At 35.3% G+C, this 27,261-nt stretch overlaps 1 protein-coding gene across 5 annotated transcripts in view; it reads right to left on the bottom strand.

Annotated features, from left to right (window-relative positions):
• Positions 1-27,261, bottom strand: part of LRRIQ1 (leucine rich repeats and IQ motif containing 1) — a 210,896-nt gene that overhangs the window by 183,495 nt on the left and 140 nt on the right. For 4 of the 5 annotated variants that reach the window (XM_070454293.1, XM_070454295.1, XM_070454296.1 and 1 more), the window contains exons 2-9: positions 24,772-24,916; positions 23,112-23,223; positions 19,455-19,546; positions 18,155-18,272; positions 17,186-17,409; positions 12,971-13,045; positions 7,420-9,051; positions 1,234-1,386 (exon numbers count right to left, since the gene is read on the bottom strand). In XM_070454293.1, coding sequence (XP_070310394.1) covers positions 1,234-1,386; positions 7,420-9,051; positions 12,971-13,045; positions 17,186-17,409; positions 18,155-18,272; positions 19,455-19,546; positions 23,112-23,223; positions 24,772-24,916 — 2,551 coding nt within the window. Of the gene's footprint in view, positions 1-1,233; positions 1,387-7,419; positions 9,052-12,970; positions 13,046-17,185; positions 17,410-18,154; positions 18,273-19,454; positions 19,547-23,111; positions 23,224-24,771; positions 24,917-25,550; positions 25,651-27,261 lie in introns of all 5 variants that reach the window. The other variant, XM_070454294.1, reaches the window with a different exon arrangement.

The following is a 27,261-nucleotide window of genomic DNA, read 5'->3' as shown; positions in this document are numbered from 1 at the left end:
CTGAACTGAAAAGAATCAAAAATAAAATGAAACTCTAGCATCCTGACTTCAATCTTCTATGAGAAAGAAGCAGATTGAAAAAAATTCTCAGCTGCAATGAAAAAGAAGGTATGCCTTGAGAATGGACTTAGAAGACTATTGGGCAGAACCAAGAGTTAGAGAGCACCAGTCCCATGGAGCAGAACCGAGTCCTTACAAAGAACTAACAGTATGTTCCTAGCTATGGACCAAGGGCTGCCATGAGCTTCCTGTTCTCTCCCAGACGGAATGACAAGGAGTCTTGTAATTAACTGAGTCCTGTCTGTCTCCCACCATATGTAGGTGTGAAACAGTGGGAGAAGACTACTTTTCCTTTCACTTTACAGATCTCTGAGTTGAAAGAACTCTCTCTGAGCAGATCATCTCCACTTGGATCTGATTTAGATGAGAAGATTCTGTGCTTCAAGTCCAAGTCTGATGTCATAAGTTCATAAGACTCAGGGGTCTTAGGACATGGGTCCTTTTGCATGTGGGAAAGATACGACTCATTAGGAACCAGGAGGCAGATTGCGGTAGATTATTATTTTGTAAGCAGTTTCCTATAAACCTCACAACCCAATATTCACACATACACACAGTCCCCTCCCACGTGAACTGAAAGTTTAGTGAATAGAACACAAGCTAGTATGATGCAGGCAGATGCTTGATAAGCCCTAGTATTGAAAACTGTCTTTTTGGAAAGCTTACCCTGTAAAGATGCCCAAGGTGGTGGTGGGGGCTGGGCAGAGAGAGACGCAGACAGCGAGGGAAACTTCAACCTCCCAAGGTACCAGACATATAAAAGAATGTATTTGGACATTCCAGCCCCAACTGCAAATTACATCAGACATCCAGGCAACACAGTATGAAACAGATGGAATGCCCAGAATAAGTCTGACCTCATTCATGGCCCACAGAAGTAGAGTAAAATAAAATGGAAGCTTTCTTTTTTAATTTACTAAATAATACAGTCATTTGTTATGCAGCAAAAAGTAATGAAACAATAACCCTATCACCTATGAATGAAGATAATTTCCCAGGTCATACCACCTAATCATCTTTCCTGTATGGCTCTCACAAATTTTGGCCCTTGATCTCTCTAGACCCTGAGTTACAGGCTATTTTATTAAATGTTCCTTCAAAATTGTCATTTCTTAAATGTACACCTGAATCTGTTTTATATTATAAAATAAATAATGACAACATAGGACACACCTGTGCATCAATGTACTTCAATTTTTTGCAGTTACTCAGACTGTGCAAGGAAGTTAATCCACAGCGTCGAAGAGACAGAAACTGCAGATTTGGACACTCTGCCAGTGTGGAGAGACTACAACCTGGCAAATCTTGAAATGTTATTGTTGCAACCTAGAGAAAATCAGAAAGTGTATCATTATCTAAATATAATGAAGACAAACTATATTAACCTTGAAAAATTGTTTTAACTTTTTCATCTGAAAGAAAGTAATGCTATATATTGAAACTCACTTTTATTAACAACTCAATTTCATTTAAGCTGACGATTTTGTCACATTTCTTTCCCTCATAGAAAGGCAAAATAATATAATCATTCATGAACAACTCAAGTTCAAAGGTAATACACATAGAAGCAATAATAATATAATCATTTTACTCCTTAACTTTTCACCAAATTCATTTTCCTGTTCTTCATGTCTCTTGGCATTATTTTCAGGATTGCACTATATAAACATTGAAGATCTGTATTTGACAGTATCTTCAGGATACCTGGATAGTATCAGAAGCCGTAACAGATCAGGAACAGATTTTATAACCAACCCGCCATGCTTCAACTAGAATAGCTCAGCTCTCTTCTAAAAATGAAGCAAGTTTAACTGAGAAGAGATATTATAGAACTTGTAATAAGTAGAAACATGCAAAAATAACTGAAGCATGCAATAAAAACAACATTCTATTATGCTTCTGTATTATAAAAGTATGAATCATCCTTTACTGCTGAATAATGTATATACCCAGATCACATAGAATCTGCCATATAACAAATCATGAATACTTATCATACATTTATAACATTTCCTATTATTAAGATATCACCGTGTATTCACTACTTCATAAAGCTTTTTTCCTAAGGAATTTTTCTCTTTTTAAATCTTTTCAGCTAAAGAAAATTCAACATCAAAGAGTGCACTGAACTTTATGGTAGGTATATTAAGGACTACACTTATAGTTCTATAAGAATATGTCAGATATAAATATTTTGAGATTACTGAAAAGCACTCCATGTATTAAACCCAGGATCTCTCCCCTACGTAAACTTGGCACAGTAATAATGTAACAATGTGCTGCTTCTTCACTATAATTGAGTCTATGCCCTGAAATAAGTATATAAACTAAACTGCTTTACAGTAAGAATACTTTCACATTGCCACACTGGAAGTCCTAAGGCCAGATTTCCTATGCACTGAACAACAATTTAAAAATTATTAGCTTTATAGTGTACACTAGCATATATACTAGGGTATAACACATGCAAAAGAAATTTTAAGTGTTTTACTGAGACTGAAAGCATTGTTACTTCCCAAAAAAGCTGGGGAAAGCATAAATTCTTAAGTGTGCAACTCCTCTTCTTGTGGAATATTTCCTGTGCAAAAAAGTTTTACATTTACATATTTGTGTCAGTGAATGGGAAGATCATACATTCATGGAAACAGAAAGAAAGGATTAGTCTACCCCTTGCTTTAAGTAGCAAAAGCAATAGCTGGTATTTTTTAAATATTTGGTGAATGAGTTTTCTAGTTTCAAAGGGATTTTAAGAATTTCTCAATTACTAATAATCTAAAACAACTTTTGAAACAAATTTCTTTTTTACAATTTTTCAGAAAGAAACATATTTACCTACATGTATCAGGATACCTGCTGGGTAATACCTCTATAATTTGTCCAAAGGAGATACTATAAATTCTGTACTTAGAAAACTGATTCTACACTAAAAAACTAAAGACACTAGAATCGAACACTTAAAAACTGAAAACCCTACCGCTGCAGCTTTGCAGTAACAAATGCTACCCTACAGTTTACATTCTCCTGCCAGTGGAATAGTACACTGCCTTGCTGCTGTCGCTCAGCGCTCGGTCGTGTCCAACTCTTTGCAAGCCCCTGGACCGCAGCACACTGGGCCTCCCCGTCCTTCAGTATCTCCCAGAGTTTGCTCAAACTCACGTCCATTGAGTCAGTGATGCCATCCAACCATCTCATCCTCTGTTGTCCCCTTCTCCTCCTGCCTTCAATCATTCCCAGCATCAGGGTCTTTTCCAATAAGTCGGCTCTTCTCATCAGGTGGCCAAAGTATTGGAGTTTCAGCTTCAGCATCAGTCCTTCCAATGATCAGGACTGATTTCCTTTAGGATGGACTGGTTTGATCTTGCAGTTCAAGTATCCTCAACACCACAGCTCAAAAGCATCAATTCTTCAGTGCTCAGCTTTCTTTATGGTCCAACTCTCACATCCATACATGACTAATGGAAAAACCAGAGCTTTGACTAGACAGACCTTTGTCAGCAGAGTGATGAGTCTGCTTTTTAAAACTCTGTCTAGATTTGTCATAGCTTTTCTTCCAAGGAGCAAGAGTCTTTTAATTTCATGGCTGCAGTCACCATCAGCAGTGATTTTGGAGCCCAAGAAAATAAAGCCTGTCACTGTTTCCATTGTTTCCCCATCTATTTGCCATGAAGTGATGGGACCAGATGGCATTATCTTAGTTTTTTAAATGCTGAGTTTTAAGCTAGCTTTTTCACTCTCCTCTTCCACCTTCATCAAGAGGCTCTCTAGTTTCTCTTCACTTTCTGCCATAAGGGTGGTGTCATCTGTATATCTGAGGGTATTGATATTTCTCCCAGCAATTTGATTCCAGCTTGTGCTTCATCCAGCTTGGCATTTCACATGATGTGCTCTGCACAGAAGTTAAATAAGCAGGGGGAAATACACAGCCTTGACGTATTCCTTTCCCAATTTTAAACCAGTCTGTCGTTCCATGTCCAGTTCTAACTGTTGCTTCTTGACCTATGTACAGGTTTCTCAGCAGGCAGGTAAGCGGGCCTGGTATTCCCATCTCTTGAAGAATTTTTCAGTTTGTTGTGATCCACACAGTCAAAGGCTTTAGCATAGTCAATGAAGCAGAAGTAGATGTTTTCCTGGGGCTCTCTTGCTTTTTCGATGATCCAATGGATTTAGGCAATTTGATCTCTGGCCCCTCTGCCTTTTCTAAACCCAGCTTGAATATCTGGAAGTTCTCGGTTCACGTACCGTTGAAGCCTAGCTTGAAGGATTTTGAACATTACTTTACAAGCACATAAACATAATTAAGTCTGAATATGAAGTATTTCTTGGTATTTCCTCCTCCCTTGTACTGAACATTTAAAAATGTTCTGGGACTTCCCTGGTGGTCCAGTGGTCAGAATCCACTCTGCAATGTGATAATGGTTCAATCCCTGGTCCAGAAAGATCCCACATGCCATAGGGCAACTAAGCCCCACAAGTGGCAACTACTGAGCCCACACACCACAACTACTTAAGCATGTGCACCTAGAGACCAAGCTCCAAAGCAAGAGAAGCCATGGCAACGAGAGGCCTGAGCACAACCAGAGAGCAGCCCCTTCTCGCCGCAACCAGAGAAGAGCCCGTGTGCAGCAACTAAGACCCAGTGCCAAAAATAAGTTAAATTGAAAAAATTTCCACATGATACAGCAATTTATTTCCTGTTGCACTCGAGATTTTCCCAAACATATGAGATCAAATAAACTTTTACACTAATCATTTTGATTGTTATTTAGCTGCTAAGACATGTCCAACTCTTTTGTGACCCCATGGACTGTAGCCCGCCTCCCCCCCCCCCCACCCCCGCGAGGCTCCTCCATGGGATATCCCCAGGCAAGAAAACTGAAGTGGGTTGCCAATTCCTCCTCCTGGCGATCTTCCTGACCCAGGGACTGAAACCACGTCTCCTGCATTGGCAGGCAGATTCTTTACCACTGAGCCACATGGAGAGTCCAATCATTTTGATACATGCATGAAAATAATCACAGAAATAAAACTGCTTTATGCTCTAAAAATTAAGGTCAGTATAGAATTAATATTCATAGGTGTTTATCAGTGTATCATCAGCCTGATAAAAGAGCAACTGGGGCATAGTGAATGGTCACTAAATGCTTCTCAAATAACTTAACAAATGCATTATCTTTTTAGCCCTGTGGCAAAACTAAAATATTTACAACATTCATAGTTGTGTTCCCATATTACCAAAGGGTAATATAAAAATATTTGGAAAACTTATATTTTCGGTCTCTCATGACTTAAAAATGACTGACTCATAGAACCTAAGACTCATTCATTACATCTTGACAAAATATCACAAATTAGTTTTCTACTTAATCATCTATATTTCCCCCAAATCCTGGGCAGTTTTGATAAATAAAATGACCTAAAAGAGCCATGTATTTTTTATAGAGTTCACTCTCAATTACTCATGAGAAATCCAACGCAAGCAGTGTCACTCACCTATGGTAAACGGTAATTCCCAAAGTAACAGAAGCAATGACTGTTACGCTTTGTGTCAACAAATTTGTGATGGTGCCACAACCTCAAATCTATTCAACCTATACAAATAACATCGTGTAAAAAATCAGCTGCAAAGAGACTAAGTCTTAGGTATGATTGGTGGCTTAGATGAATGAGAATAAAACTTTGACTAAGTCATGCATCATCACAACACCACTTAATTACAGTCTTCCTTGAATGAAGTGAGACCTTCTAACCTAAAAGTTAATCAGCCCCTAAAATGTTATCATCATCCATGCCGTATTGTGAAGCCATAGAAAAAAATCCTTAAACTACACCCTTTTTTTGCGGTTGTTATTTAAGGCTAGTTACCATTAGTAGCAAAATACTCAAAAGAAAAATGAATTAGTTAAAGCATTCTGCTAGGGGAAAAAAAAAAGTTAGTTGTCAATAATCACTGCTCTTCAGTTATATCCTTCTGGAATACTATTCCATATAGTAAATGATTCAGCATTTTCAATGTTCTAACTTATTTGATGAAATAAGCTAATCGTAAGTCCGTTGCCTTTCTCTTCAGATGTTTGAGACCCACATTTGACAAAGACTATTATATACGTTACAAGCCCAAGACCAAATTCTTCACATACAGTATTTAAAAACTCAACAATCCTATAAAGTAGGTATTTCTCGTCCCAGTTTACAGAAGATAAAACTTGAGGCTCAGAAAGAGCAAGGTGACACAGCCAGTAAATGGCAGAAAGAAAATGAGAACCCTGCTCTCACTTGATACATTAAAAATAAAAATCCACAGTAATATGTTTATTTGTTTAATGCCTTTTTGCCTACCAAAGTCAGAATCATAAGGGCAAAGGTGGGTTTGTTTCTGTCCCTTTAATCTAACAATAAATATGGACTGATCATGTGGGATAGATGAGTATTTGCTGAGTGAATGAATAAAACAATGTAGAAAATATTAACATTAATGTTTCCTTTTCTAGGTATCTTGCCTATATCAAGAAATCAAATAAACTTTATAAATATGTTTTGAGCTTAAGGCCTAAACATGTGTTTTTTAACCTTAAATCTTTCATATTAAATCCCTTATTGAATTTAATCTTCTTTCCTGTTTTTCTACACATGTTAGTTTCTGTCTTATTTTTGATTGAAACTGTTTCATAAGCATAGAAAATTAGCAGCATTTGGTAACAACTACTTTAAATTTCATGTACTTAAATGTACCATGTTTATATAGCACGTCACTCAATTACAAAGGGAGCCACTAGGCGGTGCTGTGATCCAGGACTAAAGCAAACGAACTCCAAGTTGAGTAACAAGTTGCAATTTTTCTATTCTTATTCAACTCTACTTTCCCAGATGACTTCATTCTTAGAAGCCTAATAATGGCTATAGGCCCCTTGAAAATAAATCAAAGCTCTTCATAGCGCCTCACTGAAGATGCACTGAATAATTCTAATTGAGGACATTTTTAAAGTACAGCTCCTCTCAAATAGGATAAGTATTTCATTAGTAACCTCATTGACTGAGAAAATTCTTGGATACCAAAAAAAGCAGACTCTGAGAAACAGAACAAATTAGTGGTTAACAGTGGGGAGAGGGAAGGGAAGAGGAAGTAAGTAAGTAAGCTACAAGGATATGTTGTAGAATACAGGAAATATAGCCAACATCTTATAATAACCATAAATGGAGTATAACTTTTAAAAATTATGAGTTACTATATTGTACACCTGTAACCTTTTGTACATCAACTATACTTCGATTAAAAATAAAATTTGTCTTATATAAAGATTTTTGAAGTTACATTTTAGAGAACCAATTAAAATTCAGTATGTAAAAAGTAGTATAAAATACCTGCTGTAAAGTATCCCAAGGACCACACCGAAGAATTTCTAGTGTATTCAAAGGGGGCATCGTGTTGACTGGGCATTTTATAAGTCTCCTTCTTCTAACAATTTTTTTCTGTTGATTTTGCCTGAAAATTTCAAACCAGGGTTTAAATGATGTTATCCAAGCTAGCCTCTTTTCTTCAATAGAAGACAGAAGTGTTGGCTCTGGCACAGAGCAGGCCGCTTTATTTTCACATTCAGCTGTATTTTCATGACATTCTTCTGGAATTTCTTGAATCTGAGACTTAAGAGAGTTTACTTCTTTAAAAACCAAATCGTTTTTTGCATTATAGCCACCCAAATCTTCACAAGGAGCATCTACAATATAATTTTGCTTGCTTATTTTGCCTTCTACATTTATCACAGCATCATTAGTGTTAAAAACCAAGTCACTATTCAGAGCACAGCCTTTTGGGTTCTCCTCTGCTTCTTTAGATTTTAAATCAATTTCTTCTTCTTGTAGTAATGTATTTTCCCCTATATCTTCAGATTTTTCTAATTTCAGTGGTACTAGGTTTTGTTTCATTGAAACCACTGAAATTTCCTTTATATTATTTTCTTCATATAATGTTCCAAACTGTCCTGATATTTCTTTTTCTACTTTTTGCATCTTATTGTGTTGGTTATCATCAATTATTTTCTGTGATTCACTGTCTTTTACTTCATCAATTTCTTGATTATTTCCTAATATTATTTGGGTTTCTTGTCTCATAGTCTCATTTATGGAAGGTTTCAAGACTTCCTCTTTTTGTACTTGAAACTGTAATTCTTGCAGTTGAAACTCTTCTTTGACATTTTCTTTTAGATGCAGGTTTTCCAATTTCTTTTTTTGATCTATGTTTTCATAATTCCTTTTTTGCTTGACCAATTCTTGTGAACATTGTACTGCTGGGTTTTCATTTTTTTCCTCCACTTTAAATACTGCCCAAATTGCTTGGCTTGACATAGATTCTTTTGATTGCACTTGCACTGATTCTCTCAATACAAGCTGTCTATCTACACTTTTCCTCTTATCTGACTCTTCAGCTAACCAAGGAGAAGCAGCTTCCCACATTTTTAACTTTCCACCCCCTAGCCTTTCGGCTCCATCATCCTTATTCTTTGATGTATCCTCAATAGTCAAATGTTTGGCATTATATTCTCCCTTCTTTAATGCTCTACTTATTATTAGCTGTTTTTTTGCAGCTTCTCTCAGTATCAATTTTTCCATCTTTAGTAATTGTTCCCTTTCTTGTCTCAGGATGTTCTTTTTCCCCATATATTCTTTTTCTCTCCTTTTCCTTCCCTCTTGCATCTGCTTTTCTATCTCTTCTTCTATTCTTTGTTTCTCCTCTAATCGTTTCTGTTTTTCTTCTTCTATCTGTCGTATTTTTGCTTCCTTTTCCTTCCACTCTTGTGCTTTCTTTTTCTTACTTTCTATTTGTTCCTTTATGATTGGGCCATATTTTTGGTAGGCCACAAATGCTTTATATTTAGCTTGAATTTTTACAGCTGCATTATGCTGCAGTTTTAACAAACGCATTTTTTCTTTTTCCTGTAGGTCTTTAAATTTTGTTCTTTCTTCTTCCATTTGTAAATGTAAGTTTCTAATAAATTCCTAAAATAAAGTAAGATATATAGTGGTCAGCATAAGCTAAATGTGAAATATTACTAAAGTATCATATGAAATATAGATTAAAACAAATATTGAAACTGAAATCATAATAAAGTCAATAGAAAATTTACTTAGAGGAACTAAAGTAATTTATTTAAAAGGGCATATTGATTTTTTAAAATATTTAGGAGCTTCTATCAATTTAGTAAGCTGATACTCTAATATTATGAGTGTAATTCAAATTGGGGAACTGAGGAATTCTTTGACGATAGAAAGCATATGCAGTCAGAATGACACAGAGAAAAGGCAAGAAAAGCCAAAAGCTAAAATTTGTGTAGGAGAAAAGGACTTCAAACTTTATGAGATGGGTGTTCTTTCTGATAAAAGAGACCCCTACAGCTAGCAGCACAGGGAATGCAGAAACAGGAAATGATTTTGTCAGTTATAGTATACGGAAGGTGAGGTAGCAGATACATATAAGCCTAGTTACATTTCTTATCCCGTCCATCAGGAGAGCTGATAAGCCCATAAAGCACTAAGTGAGGTAATCCAGAGTTGGGTGAAAATATCATTGTCACTAAAGTCCTAAAGCAAAAGTAAACAGATCGACAGAGTCAGGCAAATATTTAGAAAAACTAACACAAATGATGTGAAGTGACAAAAACGCTTCAATAAGCAAAAGGAAGGTCCAATTTCTGAGAAAACTGTTTAAGTAAAAGTTAAAGATATTTTTAAGAAAGAAATGTTTAAATAAGAATCTCATATAAAAAATGAAATGCAAGTGCCCAAATAAAAATATATGACTCACTCAAACAAACAAACAAAAAAAATCAAGATAAAATGGTTGAACAGCTAAATGCCTAAACAAAACTTCAAAACTAGGTGTTTCCCAAAATAATATACAAAACAAAAAGTTATGAAAGATATGAAGTTCAGGTGTAAAGGCGATCAACACAGAAACTTCAACATATGACTAACAGGAGTTCCAAAATAAAAAACCGAGAAAAACTGAAGAGAAGAGAATCATAGAAAAATGTTTTCTAAACCAAAAACAAAGGCCTTGAGATGAGTCAATTTCACACTCACACACACACACACACACACACACACACACACACACACACAATGATGGCTCATATAGTAAACACTAACAATATTTCAGAACACTAAGGAATATAAGCTCTATGAAGGCAAGGATTATTTCTGTTTTAGTCACTGCTGTATCCTGTGTACTCACAGAGAGGTACCTACCTGGCACACAGTAGAAAACCAGCAAATATGTGCGGATGAATGCAAAAAGTGAAAAATCTTAAAGCTTCAAAAGTACTGAATAATGAGCATCAGATTTGCCATCAAAGACGGCATGAGCTTTGTGCATGCTTAGTCGCTCAGTCATGTCTGACTCTTGAGACACCATGGGCTGTAGCCCGCCAGGTTCCTCTGTGCTTGGGGATTCTCCAGGTAAGAATACTGGAGTGGGTTGCCAAGGCCTTCTCCAGGGGATCTGCCCAACCCAGGATTGAACCCAGGCCTCCCACGTTGCAGGTGGAGTCTTTACCAGCTGAGCCACAGGGGAAGCCCAGAGATGGCATGTGCAAAAATAAACATGCAATGGAGTTATATCTTTAAATCGCTAAAACTGAATTGTAATAAACCTCCATTCTGCATCCAAGAAGACTAATCATTCAGTTTTAAAAGCAAAATAAAGACATTTTCAACTGTGCAAACACTGAAAAAATTTCCTGTCCAAAAGTAAACTTTTGACAAGTGTTTAGCTGTATACTCCAAGAAAGGAAAACTGAGTCCAGAAAGCAGAGAAAGACAGGATTCAAAGAACACTAATCAAAGAGAGCAAGGAGATCAATCCAGTCCATCCCAAAGGAAATCAACCCTATATAAGGACTGATGTTGAAGCTGAAGCTCCAATACTTTGGCCACCTGACATGAAGAGCCGACTCACTGGAAAAGACCATGATGCTGGGAAAGATTGAGGGCAGGAGGAGAAGGGGATGACAGAGGATGAGACGGTCAGATGGCATCATCGACCCAATGGACATTAGTTTGAGCCAGCTCAGAGAGATAGTAAAGGAGAGGGAAGTCTTGCGTGCTGCAGTCCAGGGGATCACAAAGAGTTGGACACAACTGAACGACTGACTGTACAACAACAGTGATCAAAGAACCCTTACCACCTAGCACTTATATTTTTTATTCTGTGGTCTTTCTGCCATTTCATGTAAGGACGAACATCAGCTGTCCATTTACTGTTGCTCCTTTTTGGGTAATGAGCTTTTTCCTTGGCTGATTTTAAGATTTTCCCTCCTTATCTCGAATTGTAATAGCTATACTATTCAATCCCCAGGTGTGATTTTCTTTGGATTGATTCAACTTGGGGATCTTTACTCATCCTTAAATGTTCAAGTTGAATTTTCTAAAACAATCTGAAACCTTTCCAACTATTATCTCTTTACCCACAGGTTCTGCCCCATTCTCTCCTTTCCTTCCAAATCACTATTAATGATATTTTATAATATTTTAATATTTTCATTATGTATCACGTATTTCTTCTTCTCTTTTCTGTTTTTCCCATTTTTGTCCTCTCTGCACTTACATTTGGGCATTTTCTATTGACTTCCCTTTAGTGTCAATATGTTCTCACCTGTTTTGCCAAATCTAATGTTAAATTTATCTACTGAAATTTTACTTTTTTACACTGAACTATTCAACTCTAGAATACATACTTTGTGCTGTTGTGTTGTGCGAAGTTGCTTCAGTCATGTCCAACTCTTTATGACCCTGTAGACTGTAACCCTGGAGAAGGCACTGGCACCCCACTCCAGTACTCTTGCCTGGAAAATCCCATGGACGGAGGAGCCTGAAAGGCTGCTGTCCATGGGGTCGCTAAGAGTCGGACACGACTGAGCGACTTCACTTTCACTTTTCACTTTCATGCACTGGAGAAGGAAATGGCAACCCACTCCAGTGCTCTTGCCTGGAGAATCCAGGGACGGGGGAGCCTGGTGGGCTGCCGTCTATGGGGTCGCACAGAGTCGGACACGACTGAAGCGACTTAGCAGCAGCAGCAGCAGACTGTTAGCCCACCAGGCTCCTTGGTCCACGGAGTTCTCCAGAAAAGAATACTGGAGAGAGCTGCCAAGCCCTCCTCCAGGGGAAGAATATATACTTGGTATTACATTAAAGATTCTAATTGTCTTTTCCTATCTCCTGTTTATTCTGCTACTGTATAATAATTATGGGAATTGAATGGCTCTCCTAACTCCGACATTTGGATTACCTGTGACTCACTATTGTCTTTTTTTCTTGTCATTCATATTGAATCTGTGTCTTCACATGCCTAACCAACTTTTTTATTTAGAGATGGAGAGGATATGCTTACTTTTTCAGGAATGTGTTTATATAAACTTCAAAAAGACTTGGAAAAATACAAAGAAAGGAATTTTTAATCTATTTTTTACTTGCAATTACTTAAAATAATCTTATATAAAAACTGCAGTGTAGTAAATTAGTTAAAATTTAATAAACGTGTCATCCTAAACTTAAAGGGATACTTAATACATTCAATTAGTTGCATTAAAGAAATGCAGTAACCTTTCATAACAATCCTCAATCATAATGAAATAATAGTATGTTTCCTCAAACATAATAGTATGTTTCCTCAAACCTTGGAAGAAATTTTACATTCACAGTTTAACATAGACATGCTCACTAACTGAACCAGTTTAGCTTCCTTGTCAGGATATTTCATTTCAAGGAGAGTTTCTAGTGACTAAGTATTTTTAAAACTTGAGTAAATTAAGTCCTATATCAACTAGGCAATACTATTTTAAAATACTCACTCCAAGCATAGTAATTAATTCCAAATGGAGATTGACTACTCTGCTGCTTACAAACAATACATACATACCATGTGCTGTTTAAATCTCTCCTTCCATATTTTCTCCTCTTTATGAAGTTCATCATTCATCTTGTCCTGTTCTTGCTGAACATATAATATTGAAATATGATATTCAAATATCAAAAATATTATGTTTATTCTGTATGACTCTTACAACATATATTAGTAAACAATGGTTAAAGATAATAACTCACCCAATGGCCTCCAGTTATTAGTACTGGAAAAACAACTTTAATCCCAACTTAAAATATCATAAAATGATACGTACGTTTCCCATTAGCACATGAAGATATCTGTACTCTTGGAAAACTGTTTTATTAATTTGAGTATATTTACTCACATAATAAAATGCACTAGCTAGAAATACTCCTGGATAATGCAAATATTACAAATGATAATGTATGTTAAGATGGGTTTTGCATTACAGGTTTTTTTTCTCTCCATACTATTTCATTTAATTCACATAATAAATCATCTCAGAGGGTAATTGTTTTCTTTCATTAACTCATTATTAGCATCTATTTTGTTAAGGCTCTGAAAAATAAACAAAGATCAGTAACATATAATCCCCTTTCTCAAAAACTTTACCTTTAGTGATTCTAAAATGCTATTATATGTTCACACATTATTCCAAATTTAGCAGAATAAGTTAATCTCAAGATAAGAACTATAAGGATTACGGTAGGAAGAGGTGTAATAATTAGAGGATTATCAAAGTTCCATACAAAAGATGTTTTTGAAATGACTCGGCTTTTAAGAGATTATATAAACATTTGAGGCATTTATTAAAAAGTTTTTGAGCTAGGAAAATGATTACAACTCAGTTCTAGGAAAATTATAAGTTTACATTTGATAGCCGTCAGTAAAGAATATGCCTGCAATGCAGGAGACCTGGGTTCGATCCCTGGGTGGGAAGATCCCCTGGAGAAGGAAATGGCAACTCACTCCAGTACTCTTGCCTGGATGATGCCATGGACAGAGGAGCCTGGCAGGCTATAGTCTACGGCGACACAAGAGTTGGACATGACTTAGCAACTAAACCACCACATTTAATAAGAGAGTAAGGCAAGGAAACAGTAAGGAGATCAGTGAAGTAGGTATTAGAGAAATCCATGAGAGAATCAGTCAGGGCCTTCTACAGATGCGGTCACAAGAGTCAGAAGAGATGCAAACACAATGCAAATGTGAAACTGCCACCAACTGCCAGCTGACTGAATCAAAGGAAGTGGGAAACGTTCTCTGAAAACTATCTCATATGAGCTGTGGGAAATTCTGATGGCATTTAAGCATGGAAATAACATTTTTTGGAAAATAATTATCCTTCTGACTGCACTACTGTGCATGAGTTTCCAGAACACAAGACCAAAAGTAGGAAGGTCAATTCGAGAGTACAATAAATATTCCAAGCTACACATTAGGACATCCTGAACGATGGGGCAGCAGTAGACATACGGGTGAGACAGTGGATAATGTAACTATTAGAAGGACAGGATCATAAAAGAGAGAGAAGAGTCAAAAATAGTACTTAACTTTTTAGCTTAGTCTATGATGAGAGCATAGCTCATCAAAATAACGACTAACAAATACCAGAGGCGGAGCACGACTCAGAAAGACAATGTATTCAGTTTTAGATCCATTAAGTTCTGAGTATGGAACAGTTACATAGTTCACTTTATTTTTATAACTATAGATTTGGTTCTGAACAGCCATTGCTGTGTTTGAGACTATCAAGAGAGAAAGTACATGGAATAAGAAAAGAAAGAAAAAAAAAAGAAAAGAAAGAACAAAAGATGGAATCCGGGGTAGGACACATTCAGGGAGAAGGAGAAAAAAAATTAACCTAAAAACAGATGCCAATGAAAACTGGCCAAAAAGAAGACAATCAAGGTAGTATGGTCCCACAGAAGTAAAGGGTAAATGAAGTGGTCAACTGATTTTTACTGGCATGAAAAGGAAAAGAGGCAAAAATAAATACTGACTGGTGGCTCAGATGGTAGAGCATCTGCCTGCAATGCGGGAGACCTGGGTTCGATCCCTGGGTTGGGAAGATCCCCTGGAGAAGGAAATGGCAACCCACTCCAGTACTCTTGCCTGGAAAATCCCATGCATGGAGGAGCCCTGATAGGCTACAATCCACATAGTCGCAAAGAGCTGGACACGACTAGTGACTTCACTAGGACATGTGAGTACGGTTCTAGAAGTCATTGTATTTTTGTCAAATACAGTTTAGAAGCCAAAGTGTTGTGTGTTTTTTTTTTTTTTTTTTTGTCAAAAGCAGTTTAATTCACTGGGATGGAGGTGGAAGACACCTAGAAGGTTTAGGCTTGAATGAAAGATGAGGAAATGGATTGAGCACAAATAATTACTCCTTATGAAGCCTATCTATGGTAAGTAAAGCTAAAGAGCAGCTAAAGGAAGATATTTAAACAACAGTGATCTCATGAGTTTTCTGTTTTCTTTTGTTTCCAGGACAGGAGAAAACTGAACATGAGTATAAGCAATAAGAAAGGAGAAAGTTGCATGACTATTTTAACATATAGGAAAAAAGTGAGAGTAATAGAGCAAAGAATGAAAAGCTCGCCTTTGGTAGAAAAAGCCTCTCTTACTGAGATAAGAACAAGGGCAAAAAATAAAGCTAAAAAGGCGACCACAAAGATTAATGCTAACTAGATGTGGGATTAGAAAGAAAAAGAAGTTTGTAATTGATGCAAAAATGTGATCATTTACTAATAACAAGGAAGAAGGAGCTGGGTAGAACTCTTGGAAAGAAACTTATAACAGCAGTTTTAGAAAATGGAAGAAGCTAACAAAGACACAGGTGAGAATTACTGAATATATAAATTACCTATTTAGAAGCCATCATTATAAAATTATGGAATGGTCCCAGTGGAAAACTTTAAAGCTCCAAGGTAAAACGAAGCACACATTTAGAAACTCATTAAATCTACTAATGTCATATATATTTTTAAATCATAAATTTATGATTAAGTACAAATTGCTTTCAAAAACTAAGTTATAATCCTTTAAGGGTAAGGCCCTGGAGTTAAATTTCTTTTGTAACATCAAGCATATAGCTGAAAGTTTTGCCCTTGAAGTAGTCAATAAATTGTTACAAAACAAAATAAAAATGGCAATGAAAAAAGAATTTAAAAATCAGCCATTTTTTAGAAAATATCATTAACAATCAATAGCAGTGATACATTTTACCACAAGCTAGGAAACACTACTCCAATAATCTACATTATATTAACTTCTATTCAGGAATGGGAAAAAAAAAAAGCTTCTGACTTTTGAAAATAACTAATCTAGTCTGTGGGAAGGAAAATATGGACTAAAAGGAAGCTAAAGATTTGTAGCTTCAATATTAGTAAAAGTCATGGATAAGCTGGTTCTGCAATATTATCATTGTTTTTAATGTATTTACTTTCTACATAATTCAGAAATGCAATGTACTCAGCATGGGAGGCTAGTATACCCTGAACTGCCTATGTGACAACACGCTAGCAGAAGACTCAAAACTAGTAAGTTGGGAATAATACATAAGTTAACTTCAGTAATGCAAAACGAATGTAAGTCCTGCCTGTTACCCATACAGTCTAAGGATCCTGATGGTCCACAAGTGAGTCCCAGAAATCCACCAGTTTCTCAAGATGCCACTACCGTGGCCTGAGGATGTGGACCACCTGAGGAGCAGCTGGGAGAAAAGTTTAGAAAGGAAAACAACACAGAACTCTCTTACACCAAAAATGTTCTAGTCCCAGAAATTAGCTCATTTATGGGAATGCAGCACAACCATTACCTGCATGCCTGAACCACTGTAACCAAATATGTTTTACATAATCGCTAGATATCAGACTACACAGTAAGGACATTCTGTGATGGAGAAAATTCGGTTGCCTTTTTCTATGATTAGAAGGGCATAAAAAAGCAACAATTTATGTTGTAAATGTCAGCTTTTTTAGGACAGTCTTTGAAACTTTATACTCTGGGGGATCTCAAAATCCAAAGCAGTACCTGAAATTACAATGGATTTAACAGAAAATAAGCAAGGGGTCCATATTAATACTGTTAATCCCCAGTGAACTGCTTTGATTATTAGGGCTAATTAAAACCCATAGAATGGAGCTTGAGCCACACCATAATCCAAAACATCAGTACTGTTCAGAAGGAGTTATTGATTCAAAAAAATGTATGAAAAACAAAAATAAAAATAAGAAAACTTACCTTCTGAATATTCTCTAATTTCTTCTTTTCAACTTCAAATTGTTTCATCCAACAGTGTCTTTTTTCTTCTTCTTCTTGAAACTGCTTTTCTTCTCTATCCCTCTGAACTTTGAGAGTTTCTTTCTCTTGGTCTTCTAGTTCTTTCTGTTTGTCTTGCCAAGCCTCAAAGGACTGCCGACATCTTTCTTCCACTTCACAGTATCCAAAGTTTATATCAGCATCATCTGTATTCATGAAGAGAAAAAAATTTAAATGAAACCAGTCAAAGCTGATCCAATATAAAATTTAAAAGCAATTTCAAAATAAAGAAATAATGTCAATATATGACCAAAGTGAAAGCGACAATGTGCTAATGTGCAAAATACATGTAAACTCTATTGCAGTCAATAAAGAAATCATATAACTTGTCAAACTATCCCAGAAAACTATGCGTGTGTATCTGTGTGTGTGTGCACATGCACACATTCACGTGTGTAGTTAAGAGATGTATGTGGAACATGGCCAAGAGACACTTAAAAAATGCAGATCTGGGTACATCTACTGCAGTCAGCTCTACATGTGGAAAATTTTCAAATATACTTACATAAAGTTAAATTGAAAGTGAAAGTCACTCCAGAGTCTTTGTGACCCCATGGACTATACAGTCCATGGAATTCTCTAGGCCAGAATACTGGAGTGGGTAGCCTTTCCCTTCTCCAGGGGATCTTTCCAACCTAGGAATTGAACCCAGGTCTCCCGCACTGCAGACAGATTCTTTACTAGCTGAGTCACAATAAAGTTAATTTAGGAGTCATAAAAAAAACTATGAAACATGTAATTAAATAACCATAGTAAGTGTATAGCATTTTTCAAATACCATAACTATTTTCTTCTAAATGGCAAAAGAAAACTGTTTAAGGTTTTTATATAATTAAAGTGAATCACAATAAAATGATCAAAAGTATCATCAAGTAAAACATGTTCATCCACCTGGCAAAACATGTTCATCCACCGGCAAATCACAAAGGTCAGGCTCCAGAACCAAATCGGGACTGCCACAATGAGTTTTACTTCTTAGAAATTCTTCTTTTTCTATTTCAGATAACATCTAAGAAGTTAAAGAAAGTACAAATGATTAAAGAAAAAAAAAAACAGAGTAAAGTTGTCATTTCAATAAAGCATTAAGTATTTACACACACATATCTAGAAAATTATTTATTTCAAATTGCTCTCAAATACAATTATATGGCACATTGATAATTATTCTTTTATGGTGGAGAAAAATGCTTTTCCCAGGGAAACAATTGTATTTTACCCTCCTTATGTATTTCAGAATTCTAATTACTTTCTAATATTTACTTACAATATTCAGAATTAACCTGCTTGACACTCATATCCAAATGTTTCTATTAATATGTGCTTTCCTCCTAATACCTTTTTATTTTTTTTTCTGCAGCAATTGCACATATACACAAATTACTAAAATATTCAATATGTTTTAAAAACAGATTTTTTTCTAATTTACCTTGAATATATACAAGTTATAATTTTGATTCATACTTTTCCATAATTAGACTTCCACCATACTCCAGCTTGAAAGGTACAGGATATCTATTTCAATGAAGTAGCAATATAATTCAAAATTAATATATCAGGACTGAGTGTTACCAAAAAAACAGAGTAAGAAACATACATGCAAGTAACTTTCAAATTCTGCCACCCTCATAAAGAGCAAGAATACAGTTAGGTAAAATTAGAGTTATGTAAAATGAGTAATAAAAATGAACAAGATGCTGAGTCTGTGGAAGAGACTTTCTCTGAAACACATCTCCAGGAGTTTTACCCCCAAATTCTAGGCTTTCCTTTACTCTCACTTCTTTACAGATGTTTTTATTTTACCTTAAAAAAAAAGAAGAAGACATTCTACATTTAAAGCTTCTACAGGGTATTTAAAAACTCCACTGAATCATACTACATTCTTAAGCAAGGTAACAATATTAGAGTATACTTCATTGTTTTCCTTGGATTTTTTAGGTAAAAAATACTATCCAACATAGTTATGCTGGTCTTATTTACATTATATTTCCAAGTACTGCTGGTTCAAATCACCATTTCTAATATTTTAAAGACTGTAATTTGCATTGTTTTATATTCTATGCCAGAAGAGAAAATAAAACCAAAAATTATTTGCTTAAAAATTTAATTTTTAAGCCAGTGAACTTTAAATCTTATGTGAGATAAAAAGGAAAATTTCTAACTATAATATTGAGCACTTTCAGACAACATATACCTTTATTAACTGTTCTGGATTTCCTTTACATTCAGTTGTTAATTCTGTCCTTAAATGCATATGATTATTAGAAACTCCTCCATAATCACAGCCTATAAAGAGAAAAAAGTTACAACATTTTTAAATATTAAAGGAAGACACAACATGTTAAAATCCCAAACTATTTTATCATCCTTTAATCTTAAATTCCTTATCATAGAATAGTCTTGAACAAAGCAATAGAAAAATACTGAAGAACCAAGAGCAGAGGAAATCTGTAATCTTTATTCAAAAATACAAGCAACAGATTTTTAGAGCACTCTTATCACCTTTCATATTTTAGAACTGAAGTTCACTTTCATGTATATAGAATAATGCTGTGTTTAAGACCACAATAACACCTTGACCAGAAATCAACAAAGGTTCAAGTCTATCTGCCACAAACAACATAATCTTGCACAAGATACTAAAAATGCTTTAATAAAAGTCTTAATTGAAAACATTATAATGACTAACATGTCCATGAAAGAAACTTTCATTCCCAATTTTGTGAGGTTTTGTTGAATTTTAGTGTCTTTTTATCATCTGTGAAGAGGTAGTTATGCTTCTTTTTCTTGTTCAATTAGCTTGTTTTATTCCTTGGTTGTAAAGTATTTTTTACAGATGACCATTCTGCGAATTAACTGACCATTCACAAGTATTTTGACCAGTATTAGATTTTCTTTTTCAACACCCATTCAGTCTCTCTGGCATGTTTTCCTATGTGAGAAGCTGAAAAGCAAAAAACAACATTCTCCAGATTCCTTTGAAGGTATGTTTCTGAGGATGATTTAGATTCTGCCAATTGATATATTTGTGCAAGTCTTTATTTTCATAAAAATATTATGTGTGAAGAAAGGCAGAGAGAGATACTTTCATTTTTCTGGCTCAGACTACGATAGAGGGAGCTTTGGGCTGGAGATAGGAGTGTATAGAAGAGGATTAATATCTCTGAATTTCTTCATTTTATCAGCAGCTCTTGCTACAGCACAGTTTCACAGTGCACGTGTGTATTTTTCCCTACACTTTAGATATTCAACATAGAATCTGATTTTTTCAGTTCTATTAACAATTCTGTTATTTATTGTAATAACTATCAATAGCCTCCAAAGATGTTACTTCTACACTTCCTGGTGTGCATACCCTGTGTTGTCCCCTCCGGCACAGAATCTGCGCTGACCCTGTGTAACCATCAGGATGTAGTAAAGATGTTCCATGACTTTGGAGAATGTCATATGAAGCTTTACAAGGTACCACCTTAGTCTCTTAACAATTTATTCATGAGATACTCTTTCTCAAAATCCAGGTGCCATGCAAGCTACAGAGAGAGACCACATTTAGGTGCCTCCTCCAGCTGATGGCCCCAAATGAATTCCCAGCCAACAAACTGCATCAATTGCAAGCCATGTCAGTGAGCCATCTTAGAATTCCAGTCCAGTAAAGACTTCGGATGACTGTGACCCTAAACAACATCTGATTGTAAATGTGTAAGAAATCCAAGCAAGAACTACCTGGCAAAGCCCAGTGAACCTGTAGAACTATACAAAGATAACAACACACTGTTTTACACAAACACCCCCCAAACCTTACTGCTTAAAGTAGCTAAAATAGTTTTTGTGTACAACTGACAGCTTTCATCAATACATCCATATTTACAAATAAAATTAGCCTCTAGCTTCTCTTATGTATGTGTATGCTATGCTTGCACAGTTTTGTATCTAAAATGTGCAGTTTTTAATAAATGAAATATAATCTGCAGATTTTGTGCTCCTTGATGAATTGAAACAATTCAATTACAAAATTATCCCTAGTTCCTACTACATTTGAGAAGAAATCTCTATCTTCTTGCCAAATTGCTGACTTAAGCATGTTTTCTGATTTTTCAAGCAGTTTTGATAATTTGAATTTTCTTGGAAAATTAGTCTATTCATTGAGACTATCAAACCTATTTGTTAGAGCTATCTACATGAGATCTTATAACTTTCTAAACCACTGCTATGACTTTAGTCCCTATAATCTTTCATGAAACTAATTTTTCTATATTTCTGTTGATTTTTACATAATCAGGCTCTATACTTGCCAATATATTTAACATAAATTTTCATTTTAAAAACCTTAGTAGACATAAATAAGCAAACTTCTAAAATCCACCATAACTTGATAATAATCACTGCTAAAATCTAAAGGGTCCGCATTGAAGAAGTCTTTACATATTCTTCCACATAGGAACTCGGAACAAAAATCTCGGAGCCAGTTTCCTCTTTTCCTTTCACATCAATCCATCAATATTTTTGGTTCTTCCTACTTAAAAATGTTTCCTAGAATATGACCATTTTTCACCATTTGTGTTTAAACTGCTATCATCTCTAACCATACTACTGTAATAGTCTTTAGACTCTTGCCACCTCAAGGCATCTTCACTGCACAGCTCCCAGAATGACTGCCTCAAAATACGTCACACTCCTTTCTGAAAAACCTTAATATACTTAATATACTCAGAGCAGAATCCAACGTCCACACTTTGGATTTATAAGAGCCCTGCATATCTGACTCATTCTTTGCCTGACTGTAACCACAAAGGCTGACTATTCTCTGAACACATTAAGCCCACTGAGTGAGCTGTGGCCTTTACAATTCCCTCCTTCTGGAACACCAGCTCTCTAGACAGCTACGTGACTCACTTCTTCACCAGTATATCCCATGTGGCTTACTATCTCATTTCAGTCACTACTTAAATACCACTTCCTCAGAGATGCCTCCCCTGACTTCACATATCTAAAATAGCAAAATTCGATCTCTACCCCCTTATCTTTTTTTTTAATCCCCTTATCTTGAAATCCTCCCATCACAGGATGGTCATTATTGAAATATTATGTGTTTACTTATTATCTGTCTCCCAACATGGGAACATTAGAATAACAGAGCAAGATCTTTGCCTGTTTCATTCTCTGCTGTATCCTCAACGTCTACGACAGATCCTTTCACACACTAATATTTTTGGTATAAACATCTGTGAATATCCACATAATTTATACCAATATAAGCATAAACGACACTGAATTTCATAATAACTTTTATAGTATACCATAAAACTTATGTTATTAAAATTGTCCTTCATTTTTTTAAAAGAGTATATTGTTAGACACATTTGAACATTTTAATTGTTGCCATTTTTCATTATAATCTAAGCTAGGATTACACTTCTGGTTAAATCTTTGTTCATTCTATTATTCTTACAATAATTGCAAGATGTAAATTTGCTCAGTTGAGGCAAATAAAGGTTGTGAGGCTTTTATATAAATTATATTTTTCTCCAAAAATACATATAAACTGATAATTCTAAAACAGTCCCACGCTTGGGTTCCTTTGACATAAAGTAACAGAATGTCTGGCTTTAATTAGGACTAGTAAAACAAATTATTAGTGACTAGTATTTATTGGAGATATAAGGAAGGTAGTAATTAAAACAGATGTGTGAACTAACTTGAACAGACCAATATAATATAGAGATTTTATTAGAGACAAATGCATACACCTGTATATGAGAAGAAATAACTTCAAGCAGTTTAATTTTCTAAATTATAAATTATTCATACTTACAGAAAACTTATCTACCAAGCAGATGAAAACTGTACTTACTTAAAACATCAGTATCCTCCAAGTCCTGAAGAATGAGCTCTTCAGCAGTTTTACTCTTATTCTTTATGATGTTAATACAGTGAAGAACCGACTCAGGAAGCTCATCTGAATCCTAAAAATGTGAAGAATAAAAGGAACTGTAAAATTATTTACTAAAACTATGCATCAAAATTTGTTTTGAAATGCCAAAATTTTGAAAAATGGGTGAATGAGGTAAAAGAGCTTCATATAAAAAGCATAGTCCAAACAAACACATTTGGTTAAAATTTGCTTTTCATTTTCAGATGGCTATAAATTGCATCCATGATTCTGTTGGAACTCATCCTCAAATGAATAATTTCAGAACTTCAGTCTTACTTAAGCTAGCTATGGATAAAAAGATATAATAAAATATTATTTTTTCCTGAAGTATTATGTAGGTTATTGCAATCCTAATTAAAAATCAAAGTATAATTATTTCAAGAAACTTGACAAATGTGTTCTCTTGGGGAAAAAAGCTTAGTTGAAAAGATTTGATGCAGCAAAGCTACTGAAGAAATTTGGCGCATTTTATATTTAAAAATATAAAACCAAAATAGGGCAAAAATTAACAGAATAATGGAAAAGAATAGATAACTCTGGATAGATATGTATATATAACAACCAAGTATATACAGCAGATATGACAAGTCAATTGAGAAAAGGTGGATTATTCCACAAGTGACACCAGGGATATTTGCTAAATATTGCAGGGAAATTTTACTTAGACTTACTTTTTATAATATAGCTGAAAATAAGTTCCATTGGATTAAGAATTTTGATATAAAAGAATGAATTCATGATAAATTTTCTAGGTATATAAACACTGGAGGAAATACACAAATGAATATACATTCGTTTTACAAAAATGAATGTAACTATTTCTTTGGTAGAAAGATTTCACATACATTTTGATTTTTATGCATATCTAAACATATAACAATATACTCATGATTAAGTAAAAAAAGCAGGATACTAATATATATGTGTGTCTTCCCAGGCTCAGCTGGTAGAGAACCTGCCTGGAGTGCAGAAGACCTGGGTTCGATCCCTGGGTTGCAAAGATCCCCTGGAGAAGGGAATGGCTACCCACTCCAGTACTCTGGCCTGGAGAATTTCATGGATTGTATAGTCCATGGAGTCACAAAGAGTCTGACATGACTGTGTGACTTTCACTTTCACTTTCTCTTAGCTAGGCGGTAAAGAATCCACCTGCCAATGCAGGAGACATGGGTTCAATCCCTGGGTTGGGGAAGATCCCCTGGAGAGGGAAATGGCAACCCACTCCAGTATTTTTGCCTGGGAAATCCCATGGAAAGAACAGTCTGCAGTCTATGGTATCACAAAATAGTTGGACATGACTTATAGCTAAACAACAACATATATGTGTATATACATATGCATAATTATATGAATAGTAAAATCTCAATTTTGTGAAAAAATGCACATGTACACACATGAAATTATAGGTAATTTCTCAATATAGTTTTTATATTTAAATAAATACTAATATGTATTGTTTAAAGGTCACCCTAAGGGGAAAAAATTGAAAGGAGTATACAAAACACACTGAGAAAAGTAGTATTTCTCCTAACAAAGCTTACTTCAGTTGAAAGTCTCAAAAGTACAACACAAAACTTACTGTATCACTATTATCACTCTGGGTTTCTGATTTTGAATCACTATCAAAATCATATTTTTCCAAGGAAGAAATGCTGATTTTATCCAATTCAGCCTCTATTTCTTCTCTGAGCTTTATATCATCATCATCATTGCCTTCCATCATCCTTCATAATAAAACATAGAACCATTTAGAGAAAACTGAAGAGGCTAAATGCTAGTAAAAACTATAGATTCTTTAATATGCCACACCAATCCAACATGTTCTACGTAAAAATGCTTTAGTTTAACAAAGTTTTATCACACCTTATTATGCCTATACTATATATTAAAGATAATTGCTTTCTCCCTCCCTATTTCATCCATTATTTCTTTAGTGTTTGAGTAAAAAATGATCAAATCTAAGGATAATTCTCTTTAAATTTGCTAAAGGAAAAGTTATGTGGAATGGGTTTGGCTTACCTTCCTTTATCAAGAAACTTCACACTAAAACTCATTTTCATGGTAATAATTAATGGCAAAATAACTGTGAAAAGCTTGAGTATTCAGAGATAAAAATACTTAGAACATCCTAGGTCTATATATGGGGAAATATTTGGCTAATTTGCACTCATTAAATCATAGTTGCTAATTCTACCAGATAGCCACAACAAGGAAATAATGAATAATATATGATGTATAAATTCAACATTCATTTAAATCTTTAGGCTTGTAATGGATATGGGTCAAGCAGTATATTGCAGAATATCTTCACATCATCATTGTTAACTACTGTCATTAGCGTCCATGTATATTAAGTACCTGTGACAAGCCAGGCAGTAGTAGACACTTGTGTGGTTGATAATCTCTGGACTAACTTCACAGATTAAAGGTCATTACAGTCATTGTATAGATGAGAAACCTAAGGTTGGAAGAGGTTAGTTAATTCCCCATAGCATTCTGCTAAAAAGTAATGGGAGTAGGATCCTAATTCAGAGATTCTGAATCCAAAGTTAGTGCTTTTCCCACAATCCAAAGGTATCCAAACTTAGGCAAGCTCATTATCTGCCCAGCAATTTTTCCGAACAACCAGTAGATTTCAAACTGCAGATGATAATTCATTCATTGATTAAGAAATTAATTTATCTGTTTTTGGTCATCTAGATTAAATGATGGGATAGGATAGGAAAAGCTAGGATAGGTCAGAAAAGAAACTATAAGTGTACTATATAAACTAAAAGTAGAAATTGTTTAAAAAACTTTGCTTCAATTATAAGTACATGTATATGTATGCATGTGTACATGAAATGCAAATTTTTGTTTTAATGTGGGTCTAAGTAAAAAGAAAGTTTGAACAATGCTGTACCAATCAGCTTTTATTTTCCAATTTTACTCATAACCTCCTTCATCCAAAACAAAACCAGAACCAGTGCAAAATTTTACCCCACAATCTAACTTACTTAAAATGCACTTCAAAAGCTTTGAAAGAATAGAGGGAGAAAAACCTTTGCTAGGTGGAAAATTAATTTTAAAAATGGTTATAAGGCAGAAGGCAGAGATACACAAAACTTTATGTAGAAAAAAAGCCAGAAAAATCGGGTAAAGGAAAGGGACATTTCCATCATGTGCCCATCTCAGCTCATCTACTGGCTCTTTAGATCAGTCCTATCCTATTACATACTTGAGCAACATATTTGATTTAAATTTTCTAGTGGCAATTTTTTTAAAATGTAAAGAGAGACAGTTGAATTTTTTATATATTAAAATATATATATATAAATATATATATTAATTCAATCCATTATATTCAAAATATTATTTCAACATAGAGTCAACAGAAAAGTATTACATAGCTAAAAAGTTTACACTTTGTTTTGTACATTAATAATTATTCAAAATCTGATGTGTATTTTACATTCAGAGCACATTTCAATTCGGACTTGCTGCATTTAAGCTCTCAATGGTCACCTCTAGCCAGTGGTTACAGAATTGGATACAGCAGCCTTGGATCGATCCCACTGCAAAGAGGCTAGGTAAACTACTTCAAGTTGATAATAAATCAATTGGAGTTGGCTAAAGGTGCCAAGCGAGCTTAGTGGGGTGTCTTAGTGGCTTAAGTGGGGAGTCTTCGTGCCTCAGCTGGTAAAGAACCTGCCTGCCAAAGCAGGAGACATGAGAGATGCGGGTTCCATCCCTGGGTCCGGAAGATCCCCTAGAGGAGGAAATGGCAACCCACTCCAATATTCTTTCCTGGGACATCCCATGGACAGAGGAGCCTGGAGGCTTAGAGTCCCTGGGGCCGCAGAGAGTCGGACACGACTGAGCACGCACACAAAGCAGCCAAAAATGATAAATTAAGGAACCCCCCCTTCAATTACAGTTCTTCAAGTTCTGAGTGAACTGCCAAAATTTTTCAAAACTGAAAGGAGCCTCGCGCTCTACAGACTGGCTCAGCACTCCCTGGGCGCGCGGTCCCCCTTCGCCCTCAAGCCTGGCCTTGGCGGGCGGAGAGGGGCCCGGCTCCACTTGCGCC

This window comes from Odocoileus virginianus, chromosome 24 (assembly GCF_023699985.2).
Source record: "Odocoileus virginianus isolate 20LAN1187 ecotype Illinois chromosome 24, Ovbor_1.2, whole genome shotgun sequence".
NCBI classification, from domain to species: Eukaryota; Metazoa; Chordata; class Mammalia; order Artiodactyla; family Cervidae; genus Odocoileus; species Odocoileus virginianus.
This window is presented reverse-complemented; position numbering and strand designations above follow the sequence as displayed.